General features: G+C 42.8%; 1 protein-coding gene across 9 annotated transcripts in view; it reads right to left on the reverse strand.

Moving 5' to 3' along the window:
* The window catches only part of LOC119035888 (transducin-like enhancer protein 4), a 144799-nt gene extending 126937 nt beyond the window's left edge, over positions 1–17862 (reverse strand). For 5 of the 9 annotated variants that reach the window (XM_053656223.1, XM_053656222.1, XM_053656225.1 and 2 more), the window contains exons 1-4: positions 16979–17862; positions 15993–16090; positions 14768–14831; positions 13537–13581 (exon numbers count right to left, since the gene is read on the reverse strand). In XM_053656223.1, the coding sequence (XP_053512198.1) occupies positions 13537–13581; positions 14768–14831; positions 15993–16090; positions 16979–17023 (252 nt within the window). In that variant the 5' untranslated portion in view covers positions 17024–17862. Of the gene's footprint in view, positions 1–13536; positions 13582–14767; positions 14832–15992; positions 16091–16407; positions 16610–16978 lie in introns of those variants that run through there. The other 4 variants (XM_053656224.1, XM_053656226.1, XM_037127396.2 and 1 more) reach the window with 1 other exon arrangement.
* Between the last annotated feature and the right edge of the window lie 3042 nt (positions 17863–20904).

A 20904-nucleotide genomic window follows, 5' to 3' on the forward strand; every position in this document is an offset into this window, starting at 1 on the left:
GGAGCGGCGGTGCAGAGTAAACCCAAGCTCAAGTAAAACTGAGGTCCACTGATCAGTGCCCACACATTCAAATATAAATGACTCTATGTTCTAGACTCACAGGCTACTTAGAAAACCCACGGTTCCACTTTGTTTATTCATTACAATGTGTTCAGGACCACACAAAGATGAACACAAAGCACTTTCACCTGACCATGAAAGAGCAGGACTCTTCTGCAGCAAGATCTGCAAAATTCCTCAGCGGTGCCAGACCAGACCAAAGTGTCAACGCTGAGTTCTCAGGTGGCCCAGTCTGTCATGTACATCTTAGTACTAACCGCAGGGGTGTCCAGGAAATTGGCCAAAATGACCAAGAGTGCTCGGCATGGACAGAGGAAGGCAAATACAGTATGATACTTGAGAAACTGTTACCTACAAAAGAACTAGGACTAATTCTGAAGTCTTCAATGGGCAACCAGAACACCTGGGCCTCCTTTCAAGCAAGAAATTTCTGCTAGCCCAATGGTTCCAATGAAAAAGTCTATTACTCCATGTTCTTCAGGGAAAAGTTGGTCACAGAACACCCCCAATCTGAACTTGAAACAACAGCCTAGTACCATTTACTCTGCCCATCATCATGAGAAATGGAAGAGAAAACCATTTGTATAGTTTGACAGGTTCTCTCAAAATGACATAACTCACTAGAGAAGCCAGACAAAACTGATTAGATGCCGGCAACACCGCTACACGGTGGCAACCAGAAACACCGGCAGACAGTGCCCACATCCCTGGGAGAAAGCAGCTATCCCGGTTTGAGACCACTGCTCCAGAGAAACAGTTCTCAAACTCCGTTCTTTGGGTCCCAGTTTCCTCACTGTATCAGTGAGTGCTCAGGACTCCTTTCCCACAGAAAAGGGCACAAAATTATGCATGTAAGTTCAGGGGCTACATGGGTCCTTTAAAACCCGGCCAATGACCTCCACCGCCATTCTCACCCTAGGTAGGCACTCAATGGTTTTTCAGGCCTCTGGACAGTCCCTGTGTGGTTACAAAAAGGTGCTGTGCCTGTGTTTGAAATTTCATAATCAGAAGCACAAAAATATATACAGGCTTGTGGTCATCAGGGCCATGAGCCAGCAGTGGACGATGCAGTCAAGATGAACCAGTTGGTTCACTAACCCAGTGTACTTTTTCTCACAAAAACAAACAAACAAACGAACAAACAAAAAGTATTTTTCCCTAAGCAGGAATATCTAACCAACTCAGAACCATACATGGCTTTGCAGCTCTGGAGCCCTGAATGAAAACTACGCTCAATATTTCCACTCAACAGTTACACTAGTGAAAAGTCCTTAAGTAAAAAATAAAGGAATTGTTTTACAAATTAAAAATCGAATCTGAAGACAAAGCTATTTCCACTTATTTAAAAAAAAGTGTTCCTTCCACTTGCACGGCCAGTGAAACACGGCCAGCGCAGAACTGCCACACCGAGCGCCAGGGTGCAGCAGCCAGGTGCAGAAAGCCACTTCGGTTTGTGAGAGGGCTGCTCCCCACCACACCACACTGCCAAAAAGGTCTAGGGGCACAGAACTTGCTGATCTGAGAATTCAAACAGCACTTTTCTGATGAAAATTTATACCTACAAAGGATACCCACTATCACTTGTAACACTTAAGCTCACAGTGTACAGAACACAGCAAACTAACTAGCTACATTAAAAAAGCAAAAATAAAACAAGCTTACCATATTTAAATAGTCACTAAGGAGGCAGGTATGGCTACTGGTTCAGAACACAGCTCTGAAGGGGGACCTCCTGGGTATGAATTCCTCCTCTGTAACTTACTGGCTGTAAAGCCCTGGGCAAATTTCTCAGTGTCTCTTCACTGTAGTGTCCATACATAATAGGGACAACCGAATTGCTTCCTCATAGGGTTATGAATTAAACAAACTTATACATCCAAAGCACGTAATGCATCAGCTGGTACACAGGAGGCACTCAGTAAACGTTAACTATCTGTATTACCATTAATATTCACCAAAGATACACGTATGGAAAAATCTGTTAACTATATGTAGTCACCAACGTACTCACCCTAGTAAACGACATGTAAGATGTGGCCTAAGTGCTCAAAGTAAGGTCCTTCAAAAAATGTTAGTATTTCTTCATATATAAAATTGCTTTTAAACCGTAACTCCTAAACTAGAATGCTCTAGTGTTAAGCAATGAAAATAGGAACACAGCTTCTGCTAATGCTGGTCATTTTTAAATCATATGATGTAAAAGCTGAAAGATTCTCTAGAAATAAATCATCATCTGGAAAAAAATCAAATTCTAAATTCTAAAAATGCCCAATTGCCAGCTCAAGTGGACCTCTGGCAGAACTAGATGAGAACTTCTAACCTTGGATGGCCTGCCCGTGGTCTTTTTTGCTCATCACAAAGCCAAAGGGCAAAGAAACAGAGGTTAGAAATGGTTGACAAGCAAACGCAGAGCACTATGGGAAGTAAAACAAACAAAAACAAAAGCATTCCTCCAGTTTTTCCAACAATGATTCATTCCCTTGCTCTACCAAACGTTGTTTTAGGCGCTAGTAAGAAAATACACTCTTCCCTTTGGAACTTACATTTTAGTGAAGAAACCTGATCTCTGCTTGACTCATCAGTTCAAAAAAGCCAAGATTAAACATTTCCCCCTTCTTTTATTTACCTAAGATTAACTTAAAAACCAAGTTGAAAAGTCCAAACCATCCCTCAGTAAGGGATCCCGATGAAGTGATGCAAGAAACCTCAGGACTTAAGATATCAAGCTCACTGTTTGCCAGTTCACACACGTGCTTTTTGACCCCAGGAGTCTGTAGGTACACCTTAGCCAGAGAAACTGATGTATCCATTGGATTCTGGCAGGGTAACTAATCAAACAACAGCTAATAAACTAACACATATCCCCTTCAACACTGGGAGAAAATTGTTGGACTATATCATAATTCATTTAATTTCAGAAGTTGTATGATTAAACATATGCCAAAGGAAAAGCATAACAACTGATCACTTTAAAGAAGCACTCTTTACAAATACAGGAGAAAGGGACCCCAAAACCCCAGAATTTATTTATAAAAACTGTGTATTCATTCTACATGTTTAAACTTCAGTCACCTTCAAAGTTATCTCCATGTGATACAATACCTTTTCAAGACATTTCTTTCCACTGCTCAAAACAGTTTTGAACTCATTGATTTTGATTCCTTTTAGTGCTTCTGCCATTTTTTTCTTTCACCTCTTCCACATCAGCAAAAACATTTTCCTTTGAGGACTTTTTCCATTCAGGAAACAAAAAAAAAGTTGCTGGGGGTAAGATGGGGTGAATAGGGAGGATGGGGCATGTGGGTAAGGCCGTTTTTGGTCAAAAACTGCTGAGCACTCAGTGTGGTGTTGGCAGGTGCACTCGTAAATCACCCATCGAGAAATGGGCAGCACACAAAGTCTTCAAAACAAATTCGCTGAAGCCGAACGCAGCCTCTCACAAGAATACCAGCTGATACAGATGGGTTCCTAGAACATTCACCATGCAGGCAAAGCCTGTATTACAAGGCACCTGTCCTCCAGAATATAATTCTGGCTTTTTGGGTGCCCCCCATACGTTTTTATTTTTTAGTATATGTTTTACAATAACTGCTGTAGTTCTGTATCAACATTACTTTCACCTGAATGCTAGCTAGCCTTAAGAGAATCAGTGAATTCTAACCATCTACTAATTAACTGCAGACTTCGTCATTTAACGAGTCATTTTTATTCATCCTCATGAAAGAGAAAATGCTTTAGCAACATTACGAGGGCTTAAAAAATAATGAATAAAAAAGTACCTAATAAAATACAAAATCTATGTGCATATGTCTATATAGGTAGATACAGGGTAGGGCAAAAATAGGTTTACAGTTGTTTGTATGGAAAATAATACAATATTAATAAATAATAAAACAATAAGCTGTTTCACATACTCACAAACGTAAGCCTACTTCTGTTCCACCCTGTATAGATTAAATACTAAGTACTATATATAATATATATAGATAGATATCCGTTTCTAGTCATAACTTAAGTAGGTTAACTTTTTTGGACGTAAATTAAACCTCTGAAAATAGTTGTTAAAGGGGACTTTCTGATACTAAAAAGAAGTGATAGGAAGTCTCAATTTCTTTCACTGGATCATAGAAGAAAATAAATTAAAACAACACAGTCATCCTAGACCAAAGGGTCTAAAAGACATCTTGGTATTCCTTTATACTCTAAGTTGAGAAAAGCAGTCCTGAAAAGTTAGAGGACTCAGCAGTATCACACAGCTGGTAACTGGCAAAGTCAGAACCAGAATCTGAATGTCCTGACTCAAGTAATTTGGGAGAGGCAGTAGAGTATCCTGGTAGGACACAGTATTCCAAACACACCATTCGGAATACAGAAGAAAAACCTATAGCACCAGTGATCTGAAACTGAGTCAAACTCGGGACCTATTGTATTTTACTGGCTGGCTGATCTCAAGAAGTTATTTAATTTCTCTCTGAGCCTCCTCAAATATAAAATGGAAATATAATAATCTTATGAAGTTGTGAAAATAAGCTAAATATCAGCTGCACAAGAAGCTCTCTAAAACCGCTTCTTAAAATTATAACTCTTTCAATACTATCCCATCTTCACTAATAAAATACACAAATATCTTCAAAGTTCCTACCCCTTGAAAAGAAGTAGAAGTTTGCATTTTTACTGACTTGCAGGGAAGTTAGCTAAACACACCACAGTGTAGTTAAGATCATTATCTCCCCACATTCAAACCACACGCACACTGACCTATTAATAGTACGAGAATTCTATACACACTGACTAGTGATAGAACGATGTTCAAACTGAATTTTAAATTCAGTTAGGGAGAATTCATGCCTGCATCTTCAAACAGGCAGGTTCTACATGCTAAAATACACATACTCTACTTCAAAACTAGCCTAACTCTCCTGAAAGGCACACCAAGTTCTGTTGCTTTTACTTTCCCTTTTCTTCCTGCCTGGCATTTTCCACAAACTTAACAAGTAGGCACCACAGACCTATCTGAGCTGGGAAACTCTGCATTTGTTATCCTGCAACCTATACAATGCCCTTAAAAATACTAAATCACACATATTCTTGGCTGGGTAATCCAAAGGCAAGTACTTTCCCATTCACCAAATATTTCCTGAGCACCTACTGTGTGACCTGCACAGTTCTCAGCACTAGGGAACAATAAACACCCATGTTGCCATGGAGCTCACACTCTAGCAGAAAGGAGACTGGCAAGAAATGAGTTTATATCCAGTACAGTGTTTGCATAGTGCACTTTAAGAATGTGGGAACAGGCAGTTTTATTAAGGGCTTTGCTAAAAGGGGATCTAGGCTTCATATTTTACATTGTAGATCCTAGTCTCAGTTTGGTCAAAATCCAGGCCTTGAAGGGTAGAGAGGGAAGACGACAGAGGCTCTGTACTCACACACAAACAACAGGTCAGACCTGGAACTAACGGGGATACGGTAATACCTCCTAGACTGCCAGTAGCACCCCTTGCTCCTCACGTTGCAGAGTCCAGCATACATCATAGAAACAAGCACACCATTTGCTGTTTGGAAACAGCAAGGTCAGTGATCAAGAAACTTACTTCCTTTTCTGCCAGGGACGCTGGCTGTGTGACCTCAGGCCCTTTGCAGAGCTACGTAAACCCTGGTCTACCTGCCAGCATGCTGATCCTCCAATATTGTGACACTGGGCTAGTCTAAGCTCTTAAGCCTCAGTGTCATCTGTTCAAGAAGGCTAGTGGAATGACACTGCTTGGCAAACTGTCGGGTACTCCACTGACAGAAGCTATTTAAATAAATACATGGATCCAAGCTTGCTACTTGCTTTACAGGAACATCAGGAAGATTAAGGAGAACATAGAAAATGTCTTAAGCTCTCTGTAAAGAAAGAGTACTAGAGCTCATAATTTCTACGATTACTATGCTTTCCGCGTTATACTTCCTTGCATTTTCAAATTCTTTAACCAAAACAATCCACAGACCTTCAGAAGTAGCGTACAGAGTCAGAAAATAAGAACAGAATCCTAATAATAATAATAGTAACAGTAAAACAAGTTTGCTAAAAAAACAAAGTCAATATCCATCTTCCTTTCCACAATCTCTCACTGCCCAGGCCGCTGCAAATGCCAGGCCACTGCAGGCACAGTGCACACCGTGGCCAGCAGAGTTGTGCATGGAGCCCACATCTGCGCCAACACAGCAGCCCACCTTTTCTTCCCACGAAACACAGAGTCTCCTTTCACAATACAACCTGTAAAGTATCTGTGGGCACAACCCTCAAAAATGATGACAAACTGACCCACTCACCAGAAAATAGAGTACCTACTGGGCAGGAGGAAGGATTTCTCTTGTTTCTTTGACAATCCAACTAAGAAAATCCACACCTTGACCTTCATTCCTGGCCCCCCCTCCCCGGGTAGAAGGCAGGTTACACACTACAGCTCTGAGGAAAGTTGGGGCTTAGTAGTAGAGAAATAGCAAGGGCTTGGCATAAACGCTGGGTCAAGTCCAATGAAAACAGAGAGGGTATACAGATTTGCACTGATGAGTGCCAGCAAAATCCCTCTTTACAGATATAAAACAACTACCACAAGCAGCTGTTACTAAGGCAAAGTCAAAACAACTCCAATTTTTGCTTTTGACTATAACTTTTGCAGCCCTTCCCCCTTAAAGCAGAGCCATAATTTCATGACCTGTTTGAAGTGCACTTACTCCAAACAAGTCCAGTCCTAAGCCTTTCAAACTGCCATCCTCAGCGGAAACATGCAGCTGCCCACACCTGAAAGTGCTGCCTCCTATTTCTCTCCAACAGCCATGCTCGCCACACTGATGACACCTTAGCCACGAGACCACTGAGTGTGCTATCATGCTGGGGTGGTGGGAGTGTTTTAAAACGAAGTGTGGGAAGGGATCAAGGGAAAGTACCCTCTAAATATCACGTCCCTTTCACCTGCCCCATAGCCATCATTACTGCTGTACTGAAGTGATTGACCAGAATCACCAGTCAAATCAAAGGCAGTAAGAATGTCCTCATGAAAAACAAACAGAAGTAACTTCTAAACGTACATTTTAAACATTTAATTCTCAATTGACTTTACCTATTGTATTGTGCACTAAGATTTACAAAAGGGAATTCTAGGAAAGGACAGACGAAATGAAGTATGTGAGACAGTGCCTGTGCCTGCACTGTCTCAACGTCAATGAGGCTGCAGGTGTACCTAAGACTGGTCTTATTCGTCAGTCCATTAGTCCAACCCACCTTCAAGGACTATTACTTAGGATATGAAGAATTTTGCCCACCAAAACAAAAAACATAAATAAACAGTATCCAGAAGAGAATAAGGGGCAGTGAGAAGGGACTATCCCTTTGTTTGAAGGCTGCAAAGAAAATCTTTTAACAGTAAAAACAAAACATTTGCCTTCATTTAAAAGTTTGAATTGCGTGTGATTTCCTGCATCTAAGAACCTCTTTCTGAACTACAAAGAGGCCACAAAACATCACATTTTCCCCTTCCAGCCTCCTCCTTCAAAAACCCACAAGATGATGATTAACAAACAGCCCCTTGTCTTCAGGCATAGTTTTCAGAAGCCACAAGGAAAAGATAAAAGTTAAATGGAAGAGCAAGTCTATAAACAAATGAGAAATGGTTGCCCAGGGAGGAAGCAAACCCGATCTTGATAAGCAGACAGCTCTTTGCCCCATTTGTGGGAGACTCCCAAGTCAGAGAAAGCAACCCCTCCCTGCCTTCTTATCCACGAAAAACAGTCTGGATGGAGAGTCCAAGCCAAGCTTTCAGGCTCTCACTCTACCTGTGCAGACCTGCAGAGAATAACCCATCACCCCAGGAGTTCTGGGTATGAGCCTGAAGTTCAGTGACTCGAGGACAAGCCCAAGGACTCTCCCAGCCTTTGAGGGGTTCTCCATTCCAGGAATGAACTGGGGCTGAATCTCCAACCAGTGTAGGCCCAGCTCTCAGGAGACATCCTCCCAGGTGAAGTCATCTGAAGCCCTGAATCCACTACCTAATAACTATTATCACCTTATGCAGATATGATCCTGTCTGATCATCCTTTAATTAGACATAATCCCTTTCTTAGAATCATTGGGAGAATTACAGAATTCTGACAATGTGCCCAGATCAGTGGGTAAGCATGTGCCAGACATATAATAAACATTCACTTCCGTTAAAAGGAAATTCCACTGCCATTCCACAATTACTGCTGCAGGTAAAACGGCTTCAGGTATCCTATGAGAGCTCAAGAAAGAGAAAATTAAGAACCCAACATGCAAGAAGAAAAAAAGAGGGAAACCTATGCCATCCAGAAAACACTCCTAAGTATGTACATATCCTGACAGGTGGAATTTCCTGCACCTGATCTGCTTCTCTAGACGACCCTGTGACAAATCAAACAACAGTTCACTGAGTCCTGCCCAAGGCACTGTGCCACTTGGTATCAACTGCCCTACTACGAGATTCTCTCACAGTTTTGAAAAAAACGTAACTTAAAATGTACATGTATCTAGATTTACTCAACAGGGCTGAAGTAGTCTCCCTAGTCCCAAAATGTCCAGATCAGAGTGGCTGGGAGACAAAAACACCAACAATAACTTCCACTTGGTTAATATTAATTGTGGGATGTTATCAAAGCATGAGTAACCTTAAATTAGAAAAGGTGGCTTTAAACCTTAATGAAACACAGAAACCAAAATGATCCCCCATCACACATGTACCTGGTCACCTAACTGTACCTGGAGGGTTTCTGCACAATCATCAAAATTTCACTTATAATCCCTCTTGGATTTCCAATCCAGTAGTGTCCACCCACTGTTCAGTCCCTCTATAGATTATTCCCCAGTGTTTACGCAGCAAAAGAAAATTCTCTCGGCAAAATGGTCATTGGTTTACTACTTTCAGATAGAACACCTGCGCTTTAATGATACATTTTCATTATTATACAACATTTCTAAATGTCTAAATCACATCCATTTCTAAAAAAAAAAAATCACTGTGTTAAGAACACAACAGACACATTTTTGCCTACATTCTCAAACACCTACTCCTGCACCTACTCCTCCAAATCTAAGCATATACAACCCAAGACAGGAGCTGTGCACAAAAATCAGTAATGCTCAAAAGAAAAGTTCTTACGGGAAATCTGGTCTAAACAGAACTTTAAACAAACTGAATTCCATTGTAAGCACTGTCCCCAAATAAATTTACTGCACCCCAGAAGCAAGTTCACTCAAGGCTGGGATGTCATGCCCGTCGTATATTACTTCAACCTCAATAAATCTCCTCCCACTCTCCAAATCCTCGGCTGCTTTCTAAAATAGTTCCCGAAAAAGCACCAACCTAATTAACGACAGCTTCCTCTGCAACTGTGGCCTTGATTTCACTTATTTACACATTAACTGCAGCCTCCTTTTGGCCAATCCAGTCTATTCTCTTTACCATGCCGAGCCTTTTATCTGCCCTGGACAGCATTTTCTCCAGCAGATGAAGTAGATGCCGATTGATTTGCTGTCGAGCATGGTAAATTAATAGCAACAAATTGCTGAGGGCCCGACTCGCTGCTCCACCATGCTTCGGCAGTTTTGCTTTATTTGCTCCATGATGGGCAGCAGTCGGCCTCTTCAAGTCAATTTCTTCTTAACAACCTGCAATACTTTTCAATGGTGAAAATAGAGCTGTTCCTTGTAAGTCAGAAATCAATATCCTATTGCCCTTAGAAAATGCTAAACAAGCAGTATTGGCAATCCACTTGGTACTAGAGGGTATCAGATATAATGCAAATCCATACTGCTTCCCTCCTTGTAGTTATTACAGTTTGCTAAAAGGTTCCTAATGTCATTTATCATCATTTACCATCGACCAGAGAGGCTACGATTATGATATCCTATCAGTTGGCAAGGCCCTTTCATTTCTATTCAATTAATATTTTAGCAGCACTCAAATGGTTGTGGCCCAAATCTCATAATGAAATTTACATGGCTTGAAGTGAAACAGGGGTTTTCTCGCTCTGATTTTAAAAAATACTTGTATGCGTGTGTATACACATGTACATGCATACACACACATATGCATTTATATACCCATATGTATGTAAACATACAGTGCTCACTTCTTTTAGGTTGTAAGTGTTGCACATTTCTAAAATGTTCTAATTTCTAAAATTCAGCTAGGCTGTTTTTTAAGAAGCAAAAGAGCCTCAAATTACAGACTATGAACTATGAGTGAGTCAAATGCTCTAAAAAAATGTGGTTTGTTCATTTCCATTTACAATTCCTACAGGCTGAATTCACACACTACTTATTTTTCCTAATCAGTATCCAATATTTGCTTTTTAAAGAGGTAACTACTGCTGTCAGATTAAATCAGGGCAGTCTTCTGTAATTACAGCATTACAGGTGAAGGCTGGGAACAAGCGGTGTTTAGCAATGTTATCAACCGCATGCATCACCCTGTTCTACCCACGGTCACTGACCCATTTAGAAGCCACACTGTATTTATAAAGAAGAATCAGCCTAAAAAAAGTGGCAACTAAAGGATTGGTCAACTACCCCATCCAAAACAAGACACACTTAGGAAAATCCTTAGGGAATAAAGGCCAATGTTCTTCTGTCTTTAAAAATTCCATCATAAAGACATCACAATAAAACATGTGCCATCTCTAACCATGTTCCATTTGTCACCTTCACTTTCGCCCTAGAACTGAAGACAGTGGTGAAGTATTAATTCACACTGCAGCCTAGAACACTCCTCCCCTAACTTTTCTGGGGTTTTTTTCCAGCTTCATCTGTTCAGCTCTATCGATCCTACCAAAGATGACCAGAAATTTGATTCATATTTTATGCTCTAATTCCATGTCATGTCACCAAGTTCCCCTTAAAAAATAATTTCAACTGATTCTACTAGACTAATGCTATTTACTCAGTTACCAAAATTTAAATTAATTATGTTCTCAAACATAATTGTTAAAAATTGGCAACATTATGCAGGCTTAATTAAGATTAAATCCAATTTACTAAATGTACTTTAATTGGTACTAATTACATTAGCTTTCATTTCAGAATGACAAATTCCCCATAGGTTTCACTTTATAGTCCTCTACCAGAATCAACACAGGGTGACTGATGATGAGCAGCATACAGAAAGGGGAGGGGCCATAATGCCAGACCCCCGACCCTGTTTGTCACTGCTCTGTGCTTTTATCCTTTTATCAATTTGCTAAGTCACAGAGTCATGACTCCATCACAGCCATCATTTTCTGTTTCAATGAAAAATTTCTCTAAAAATAAATACTCTGTGGCTGGCAGCAGCCAGGAAGAACAGGAGCGTTAACCAAAAAAATACACAAAGGTTTCAAATATCAGGGCCACCAATTACTAGGGTACTTCCAAGGACTCCGGGGACTCCTACTCTTGAACCCTTCAGAGACATAAATCTAATAAGTGAATAAGCCTAACCGGATCTGGAGAACTAGGCCCAATTATGCCGCAGGGTAACTTCCCTGCATTATTGCTGCTTTCCATTACGAGGGTATCCAGCCAGTGCATCTGGAAGAGAGGCCAAGAGGAACCAAGGCTGTCTGCCTGGGAAAACAAATAAAGACAGATATGCCTCTGCGCTTAAGGGGGAAAAGAAAGAAAATATAATAAGTAGGTGGTTTGCAGGGCTGTCTGTATTTCATAATGTGATAAACTGCCCTCAGGATTCTTGATATGATTGAATTTAAAAGCAAGAGAAAAGAAGGGAAAATGTACTCCATTCTCAATTTTAAATAGATGGCATTTGAGGCCGGCTGGACAAGAAGATGACAGAATTACAGAAGGACAAAATGTGTAAAATTAAGGGATCCCATATGGCCCGCCACCAAAAAATTACATTTAGCCAAATCTATCAATTCTGTGCATCCTGTAAATTGTATAAAGAGATCTGGAAGGTAACTGGCTATGGTAAATAAGATACAGGAGAAGAAATAAAGGGACGTTAATCATCTGTCCAATCTTTAAAAAGGCAACCAATTAATCTTGAGAGGTGGGGTGAGAACAAAAAAGACAAGTACATGATCCAGACCTAAAGTGACATTTAATGAGGATAATTAACAAACAGTACCTTCTCATGTAATTTATTCCTATAAGGTAAAGCTAAGGTGAGTGCATCCATAAGCTTGATGGATTTTGCTTAAGCAGGAAATATTTACATTACTAATCTAAACAGAAATGGCAAAGATGCCCAAATAAGAATTTAACTTTAACACACAGCAAACTATATAGTAATGTTAATATTGACATAACCGAATAATGTATGAAGTATAAAAAAACTGAAAATAAAAACTCCTCAGTGTATGCAACAACTCCTTTCTTCCCCAACTTTTCTAAATACTGCCTATCTGATCCCTTTTACTGTCTCAACAGTCATCTTGAAGAGCTCTACTGAGTATATTCTGAGTACATGGTAATGAACCACATCCAAAAAGAACTCCATAAGGAGGAAAAACATAATAATACGTGATCATTTCATATTTTTTAAACTTAAAAGGCAATGACATTCACCAAGAGTATAATAAGAGATAAAAAGCATTAAGTTTTCCCTGGTCTTTTCCCAGCAGGTAAACACATACACACCCATTCTGAAATGACTGAGACAAACCTGAAGCTCGTTCACTAAGCGATCACTAAACATGAATGCCTCCTAGAGGAATTATTATTGCCAAACGGTTTATATATATATGTGCTATTTTTCCATCTAGGAAACTTAAGCCATTTTATTCAGCCTCCTTAAAAAAGGGGGGGGCCCTGCTTGAATAATACCTCTCAATGCTTTCTGACTAACAATTATTTTTTCTTTTTTGGCTGAACTAATTTAATTAACAGATATCAAGACCCAGTCCCAGCGTTGAACCTTATCACATCCTCCTATCAGGCTCATTTACTCTGTACAAATTTTGGGAAGTAACAGTTGTAGTTTCCGGTAAGATCCAACCAAACAGCCTCAGGGGGACCAGTACAAGGGTTTTACATCTATTTCCCTTGTAGTGCCACAGATTTCATTTTGGTTCTCCCAGCTCACCCTGGATCCATTCTTTTACACTGAGTCAATGAATTTAGCTTTCCTTTTTAATATTTTTCAAGAAAAGCTCTTTCTTAAGACAAGTTTACAATGCCCAAAATACATGAATTAACTTTCAAAAGAAAAAATAAGACCTACTTTAAAAGTTAGGTTCTTGGTTTTGAAAATGCACAAAGTTGAATATGCCTTCAGACATTTTAAATCGCATTTTTAAGTGATTAAAATTAAGATAATAAGCAGAAAAGACAGAAAAAACACATCTGAAAAAGTATCATTTTCAGTAGAGTCTTTTAAAATACATGTAGCTACAAAAATGTACAGGATAAAACTGCAAAACATACAACTTTCTTTCTAAACTGCCATTTAAAATGGTTATAAGTAAATAACTCACCTGCTTGTGCATTTCTATATTCAACCCATAGGACATCTCATAATACTGTCAAAGAAGAAAAAGCAATTAACTTTGTGCCTTTCATCAAACAATCACCCTTGTTTGTTCAAAATGCCCCTACGTATGTTTAAAGCAAACATAAAAACTTCACCTAAACCAAAATATCCCTAATACCTATGCTGTTAAATAAGAAACATTCTACCACTATCTCAGCCTAATAAACTAGAACCACCTTAAGACACAGACCCTAAGAGAATAGCTCACAAATCTAAGAAAATCAAGTTCAAACCAAGCAGCATACTAAACATCTTCAGTTGTCTTTATACATCCCAAGTAGGTGAATGAAAAAGGTCTGATGAAAATTTAGAACCACAGCAACTCTAATTCTTAGGCACAGCAGGCAAGTTAAAGGCCAAAATGTGCCCCATACAAATGCAGATGCTTTGAAAGAACTGCTCAAAAAGGTGATGCTACTTCAGAGTTCAGTTTGTCCTATGTAGTGTACTGCTAATGTTCACACATTCAAAGGAAAAAGGCTTGACAGGAAATGAACGAGTTACTCTGGGGCCTTTACGAACAAGCATAAAAACATGCCTGGTAATATTTTTGGAAAAGCGGATTTGATTTTTTTTTTGAACATGTAGTATAACCAACATGACAGAAATGCAGTTATACAGGGGAGGACAATACTCATCAAACCAATGTTAACACTACAGAAACTGAAAATGCACAACACATACATGAATACACACACACTAGGTAAGGTAACAGTGGGGGGGGGGTTAAACAGGTAACTAGAGTCTTTTGTTATCCATCATTCTTTAAAAGCAATAAAATGTTAAAATGTTAATTTCCAGAAAAACTGGTTAAAATTGTTTGGAGCAAAAAAGCAATAAAACAACAAAGAAAACCACTAGCACAAAAACATTTTGCTTGTGACTCTAAACAAAACATAAATGAGGTTTTGTTTTTTTTTCAATCTATAAACACAAAGCAAAGAAAATTATACCCCATGCAGCTGAACTTTTTGAAAATTCGAAGCAAGGCTAGTTGTCAGAGCAAGTCGTAATATCCTGGAATTACAGGTTGCTAATAGTCCCATTCCCACAACCTCAACTGCACTGCCACTGCCACTGCCACCTATCCCACAGCCTCAGGCAATCTGAAGGCATTCTTGCTTTCGGTATCCCAAACTAACAGACCCTATGAATCTATGACACAGTTTTCTTACCATGACATAATGCCGCTGCATCTCCGTCTTCTCACTGGCCAGTTTCTCACATTCTAGCTTCAGGCTGTTCAAGACAGAAGGAAATCTAAGCACAACAAAGATCTTGACTTACACCCTTTAAATGTAAATATACATTCACTCCTTTAAATCATCACCTACAAAACACCAAGTCAATTATCTTAAATACCACCCTCATTATTCAAGGAAAGGCAGGAGAGAAAAGGGGTGATTGGGCGCAGCCTGGACTTGTCCATTCAATGAGAAACAAATGTGGGGTTTTTTGTTTAAGAAAAAATAAATAAATAAAACTCTCCAGCCAATTTAATTCTGGAACCTCATTCAGACTTGAATAGTCACTAAATTCACGTAATGAGAACTAGAATAAATATCAATAATGTCTACATATTCGCACAAATAAGACCCCCAAAATGTCACAAGGGAGTTTTTTCTTTAATGTTCCATGAAGAGATTAATGAAAATATGAATCAAGCACGTCTTATGAATGATGTCTTATTTTTTCCCTCCAAAACAGAGATAAGTTGAACACCACCACCCAGGGGCAAAGTATAGACTGGGTTCAGTGGCTTGTTTTGGTTCTCACATTTATGAAATAAGAATTACACGTCACTAAAAAGCCAGTTAAAGAAAAATATTTCAAAAACACCCTAAGACTACTGATCGTTTCTAAAACAAAAAATATTTTTCAGCATAAAAGTAATGAAATCGCTCAATTGTGACTTCCCAGGGCTCTCAGCTCATGGTATTTCGGTGAACGGTAGAAAGGAGGAGGAATCAAGCTAGGAGTAATGAAGAGCCAAGGAAGTCAAAAGGCCCCAGAATCTCCCCAACCTTCCATTCTCCCGGCCCCAATAAATCAATATCGAAAGTTTGGCCTCAGCGTTTTCCAAGTCTCCCCAGTTTCGACTGTTCTGCCTTTTTTTTTTTTTTTAATTTACCAGAGAAGAGAAAAGCGCTTAATTTCTTTACACCTGCTTAAGAAAAAGAGGCATTCACTTGCCCTTTCTGCCCACAAGGAAAAATGATCATAATGCCTTTGTGGTGACCACAGACACACACACACCAAAAAAAAAAAAAAACCCGGGGAGGGGGATATTTGTGTGTGTGTGTGTGTGTGTGTGTGTGTGTAGGGGACAGCGTGGGCGGGGGGGGGAGGTAAGACAAGACTTAAGCAAACAGGAGGATCAGCTAAAGTCAATATCTTTACCTGTGGTATTGAGCCTGTAAAAACTGAAACTCTTCCTTAATCCGATCACAGGACTCGGAAATTGTAAATTTAAAGGGTTGAGCAGGCTGATGCGGTGCCTAAAGAACAACAATAAAATATTTAATTAGCCCACATCACAGGAGAGGCAGGGAGATGGAGAAAACATACCACGCGGCGCTAGCGGGGTAGGAGGGTAAGGGGGGGTACACATCGCGCAGGCAAGCAAAGAGCGATGAAAACTCCTCCCGCCACCCCCACTTCGCCGCACAGACCGGCTAGGGCTGGTTTCGTGTACCCTCGGACCCCAGCATCATCCTACCCAATCCGGACCCCAGGGGTTCGAAACCCCGTTACCCTCACTCCCCAAATGCTAACGCCTAGGGGTCGTCCCACCCAGCCCACTCCCTCTCCGCACCCGGAATCGAAACTGGCCCGTCGGGGGGACTCGCGCCATGGCGTCGCGCAGCAGCCAGGTCAGGGGAGTGGGGAACCGGGCCACCACCCGCTCCAGCTAAACAGCTGGCTAGATCGCTTGCTCATCGCCAAAGCCCGCGGCGAAAGGGGCCAGCGCCCCGCACTCCCGAACCGCCGCCGGACTAGCCGCGCCGCCGCGGAGGGCGCCCTCCCCGCCCCGGCGCGGAGTCGCGCCTCCCTCATCGTTCGCCCCCCCACTCCCCCGAGGAGTCGCGGCGCGGGGACGACAAACGGCTCTGCACAGCTTCCAGAAGCTTCAAAGACAACAATAAGAAAATGGCTACAACTCAATTGCCTCTCAACCTTCTCCGAGAGTGCCACCGCACCCGGGGCGGGGGGGGGGGGGGCGGTGAAGGGACAGGGAAGGAAGGGGTGGCAGAAGGCTCCCCGAGCGAGGCGCGCGATGCCAGCCGCCCTCCACACCCCTGCGGCCAAAGCCACACACAACTCCGCGCGCAGGGGGCGACGCGGGGAATCCCCCAGCGAGCCCGCACCCCGTCGCCCGCACTCACCGGGTGTCTGGTCTGCGGGTACATCTTGCTCAGGTCGCGAATCATCCAAACCGATTTAGTTGGCTGCGCTGGGAAGAGGCGCGCGGCTCATTGGGTTTAATGGCCCGGAGGAGGAGGCAGCGGCGGCTGCAGCCGGCCGGGTCCGAGGGGCGGCTCGGGCGGTCCCGGCCCCCGCCGGGTCTCGCGTGATACGGGCGGCAAAAACCCGCGGCGAAGGCGGCAGCAACTGGGTGCGGACCGGCGGTCGGGCCGCTCCGCATTCCCTGCGGGCGTCAATGGCCCGCCGCGGGCATTGTCCGGCGCGCGTCTCTCCCAAACAACGCTCCGACGTTTCCTCCGCTGAGGCGCACCCGCCGAGCCCGGCGCCGCAGTCGCGCCGCTCACTCCGGCCGGGAAAGTGCGAGCCCCAGCACCCGCCGACAGCGCCGCCCGCCTGCTCGCTCGCTCGGCGTCCCACTCCAAACTTTTTTTATTTGTCTTTTAATTGGTTGCTATTCCTCCGAATGAATGATCTGTCTTCTTTCCTAAAAGCAAACACAAACTCCTTTGGTTCGGAAGAGGTCTCAGCGGTGCTTTTTGGTTTCTCTGGAGATTTTTTTCACTTCACAGCAACGATCTTTTAAAAGGCACCTTTTAGCTTCTTTTACCACATCTCATTTCCTTATTTTTCTTCCTTCCTGTTTTCTTGTCTTTTTTTTAACCCCAAATTGAAAGGGATTATAAAAAGAGTGAAAGGCGTGCGGCTTTTTTAATTCTCTCCCCTTTCAAACTCTGCGAACACCACCTCAAAATAATATACAAGTGTGTGAGAGAGGGGGAAAGACAACAGCCAACAGCCCAAACACCCGCTCTGAACAGCTCCAACACCACGCTCTGTGTAGGTGACTTCTTTGACCAAATTTAGCATCGGCTAATCATTAACATTCTGATACATATTCACAACCGTCAGTGGAGGGACCGCGGGGCATCCCGGGAGATGTAGTGCACCCCTTGGCTAGCGCGACTGAGGATTCGGCCAGATTGACTACAACCACCGGCCCGCCAAGCGACCGCTCTGGGGCGCTCTCCAAGCGCTCCGCCCACCCTCCGCGCAGTAGGCGTCTACAGCAACCAATCAGAGATGGCTGAACATTAATCGCCGTTCTGTGTTCCTGCCCATCATTTCTCTGCTGACAAATGGTGAGCCACAGGGGTGGAGCCGGCGGGTGCGGAACCCACGTGGGGGCCGGACGTCGGTGGTATTTCAGACCAATGAACAGAACGGAATGGGGTTCGCGGAGGCGGAGCGGAGATGGCCCGCCCAAGGCTGAGCTGCGCCCTGGCTGACGTTCCTTAGCGCGAGCGTTCGAACCCGGCAAACATTTGTTCAGCTGTCAATCAAAGTAACGTGGGCCTGGGAGAAGTGGCAGTGGCTGGTGGGCTGTTCCTGCTGTTGCTGCTGCCCTGGTTGCATCTTCAGAACTGGGTGTTGGTGGCTGTGGTGGCGGCAAAATAAAGAGGGTGGAGGGGGCGGTGAGATTGGAGGCTAGTCTCATCCTCCCACCCGCCCCTCTCCAACCCAAACACCTCGGCCCCACGCTCCGCGGCCATGCCAAGAATGCGGACTAATTAGGGTCCAATGTCTCCTTAAAGAGACAAGCTCGGCCTTGTGTAACGCGCCGAAACCCCTGTCGAGACAAGAGAGGGAGGATCTGGACGATCCCACTTCGTTCGGTTCACATCAATTTTACGCGCCGCTGGAGCCAGCATAATTTTCCATGTGAAGGCGGACTCGGGTTCCTGTTCTGGTTTAGAGCCGGAGACCAAGCTGCGAGACGCTGACCGGGGCGGAGGGAAGAGCACGCGGGTGGTGAGGGATGTCTCTCCTAGTCCCGAGGGGGGGTTGTGATTGCCGCTTAACCCCGAAGCCGAGCCGCCTTCCTCTACCAACTCTGTAAGGAAATGCTCCAGGATGTAGCGCCAGGGGCTCGCTGGGGCATAACTGTAGTTTCAGAGAGAAGCTGGAGGCCCGGGGCAGGGGTCGCCCGATTCCCAAAGAAACTTTGTGGAGGGGACCACCCGCACCCCGCAGACTTAGCCGCCGCTAAAGCAGTGTCCTTTGAATGCTAGCCCCGACCCTGGGAAGAAAACCGTGCGCGCCCTTAGATGCTTCCTCCCCCTGTTCAAAAGGGAAAAGATTGCCCCCCTTCTTCCTGCTTTTTGAAGGAACAAGTCCAGTTTGTCCCGGATGAAACGGACAGGGGTCTACGCGTGCCAAGAAAGATGGAGGGGTCGACCACCGCGAGGAAAGGGCTGGGAAGGTGGGGGTGGTTAGGAGGTAGAGGCTAGGGGAGGAAACTTTCGGGCGCGTTGGAGGAGGGGCATCCTTAGAGAACGTGAGGGAAGACTGGTGTAAAGAAGGGGGACCAAGGGCCTTCACCCGTAGTCCTCATCCAGCTGGGGGCAGCTCCTTGGATTTAAGGGGAGTCCTTCAGCTCTTAGCCTTTCCTAGTAAGCCTCTAACCTTTGGATGAGGGGAGAATTTGGAAAAAGTCATGTCGGGGTTGGCTAATTTAAAGGTCTGGGCTTTAGACGTTAATTTCTTTGCCTGCTTTACCTGGAGACGTTGGGGGAGATGGTTCATCATGAGTGGAAAAGCATTCGTCTTAATGATATTCCTCGCTGCAGATCAAACAATGACTTAAAATCCAATCTTGTACATTGTGTGAGCCTCTTTCTGTGTTGGGCAATATGGAGGACTGAAGCAGAGGCCTATGGTGGTCTTCAACATCCTCTCATTTTTTCCCCTGAAATCCTGGAACTACAGATCAGAGGATGTTTCAGTTAAGCAAATATCGTCTCCATCTCCAAATTATGAGATAGAGGACCCTGCGGGCAGTTTTCATAAATTTCTTTGTTCAATACCCCACACATGGCTATTGGGCACTTGAAATGTGGCCAGTCCCAAATGAAGTGTGCTGTTAGGTACACGTACACTGATTTTGAAGAGTTAGTACAAAAACAGGAAAGTGAAATAGCTCTACAATTTATGATTACATGTTGAAATTTTAATTTTTTTAAATGTAACTGCTTGAAATATATTACTAAAAGTAACATTGTCTATTTCTTTTTACTTGTTTAACCCAGATACTGGGAAATTTTAAATTACTTTATGTGGGTCACATATTTCCTTTGGACAGCACTGTTTTGAAACCTTCACAAGAAACAAAAATTAGAAGACCTGAATGATACCATTTCTACACTAGGACAGTGAATTTTCTAAAAACACCAGCAAAGACCATGTTTTATTCTACAGTTAGTAAATTCATTCCCACTGGAGATTTTCAATAGCTTGTTAAATAACCCACAGTGCCTCTGTAGGAAGGCACATGTTATCTGTTCTAGCCAGAATCTTAAGTTCCATGAGAAGAACCTGATTCTAGAATGTTGTTTGTCACAAAGTTGGCACTCAGTAAATATCTATCAGTGGTATTCTGAGTAAATGCCACATTGTGTCAATATAGAAAGCTTTCTCATCATTTGGGCCATACTTCTTGAAATTCTCTGCAGTCATTTCCCAGGACAAGGAGTGAGAATCCCAATAACAGCACCCAAAAAGCTATTGAAAGAGTCAGTGGACAAAGCAGGAAAACTTTGCTCTATTAGGAAATACCAAATAGCTTGCAGTGGGATCATTTTTCCTAAACTCTCCTGACAATTTGTGTCAACAGAAGAATGGCTAGAGAAATTAAGATGTTTCTGTATTTTTTAAAATACAGTTCGAGATACAGCACTTGGATATGTTTCCCATTTTGCCCACAAGACAGATCTACATAAACTCACCGTGATGACTCAGAAAGATGCCAAGTGGAGCAACCTATGGCTCAGCCTGGGCCCAGACACAAAGTGGAGCTCATGGCTGCCTTTGTCTCTTCTTTCTGCTTGTG

The sequence above is a fragment of the Artibeus jamaicensis genome, unplaced genomic scaffold (assembly GCF_021234435.1).
Source record: "Artibeus jamaicensis isolate MK-2021 breed Jamaican fruit bat unplaced genomic scaffold, CSHL_Jam_final scaffold_1964, whole genome shotgun sequence".
NCBI lineage: Eukaryota > Metazoa > Chordata > Mammalia > Chiroptera > Phyllostomidae > Artibeus > Artibeus jamaicensis.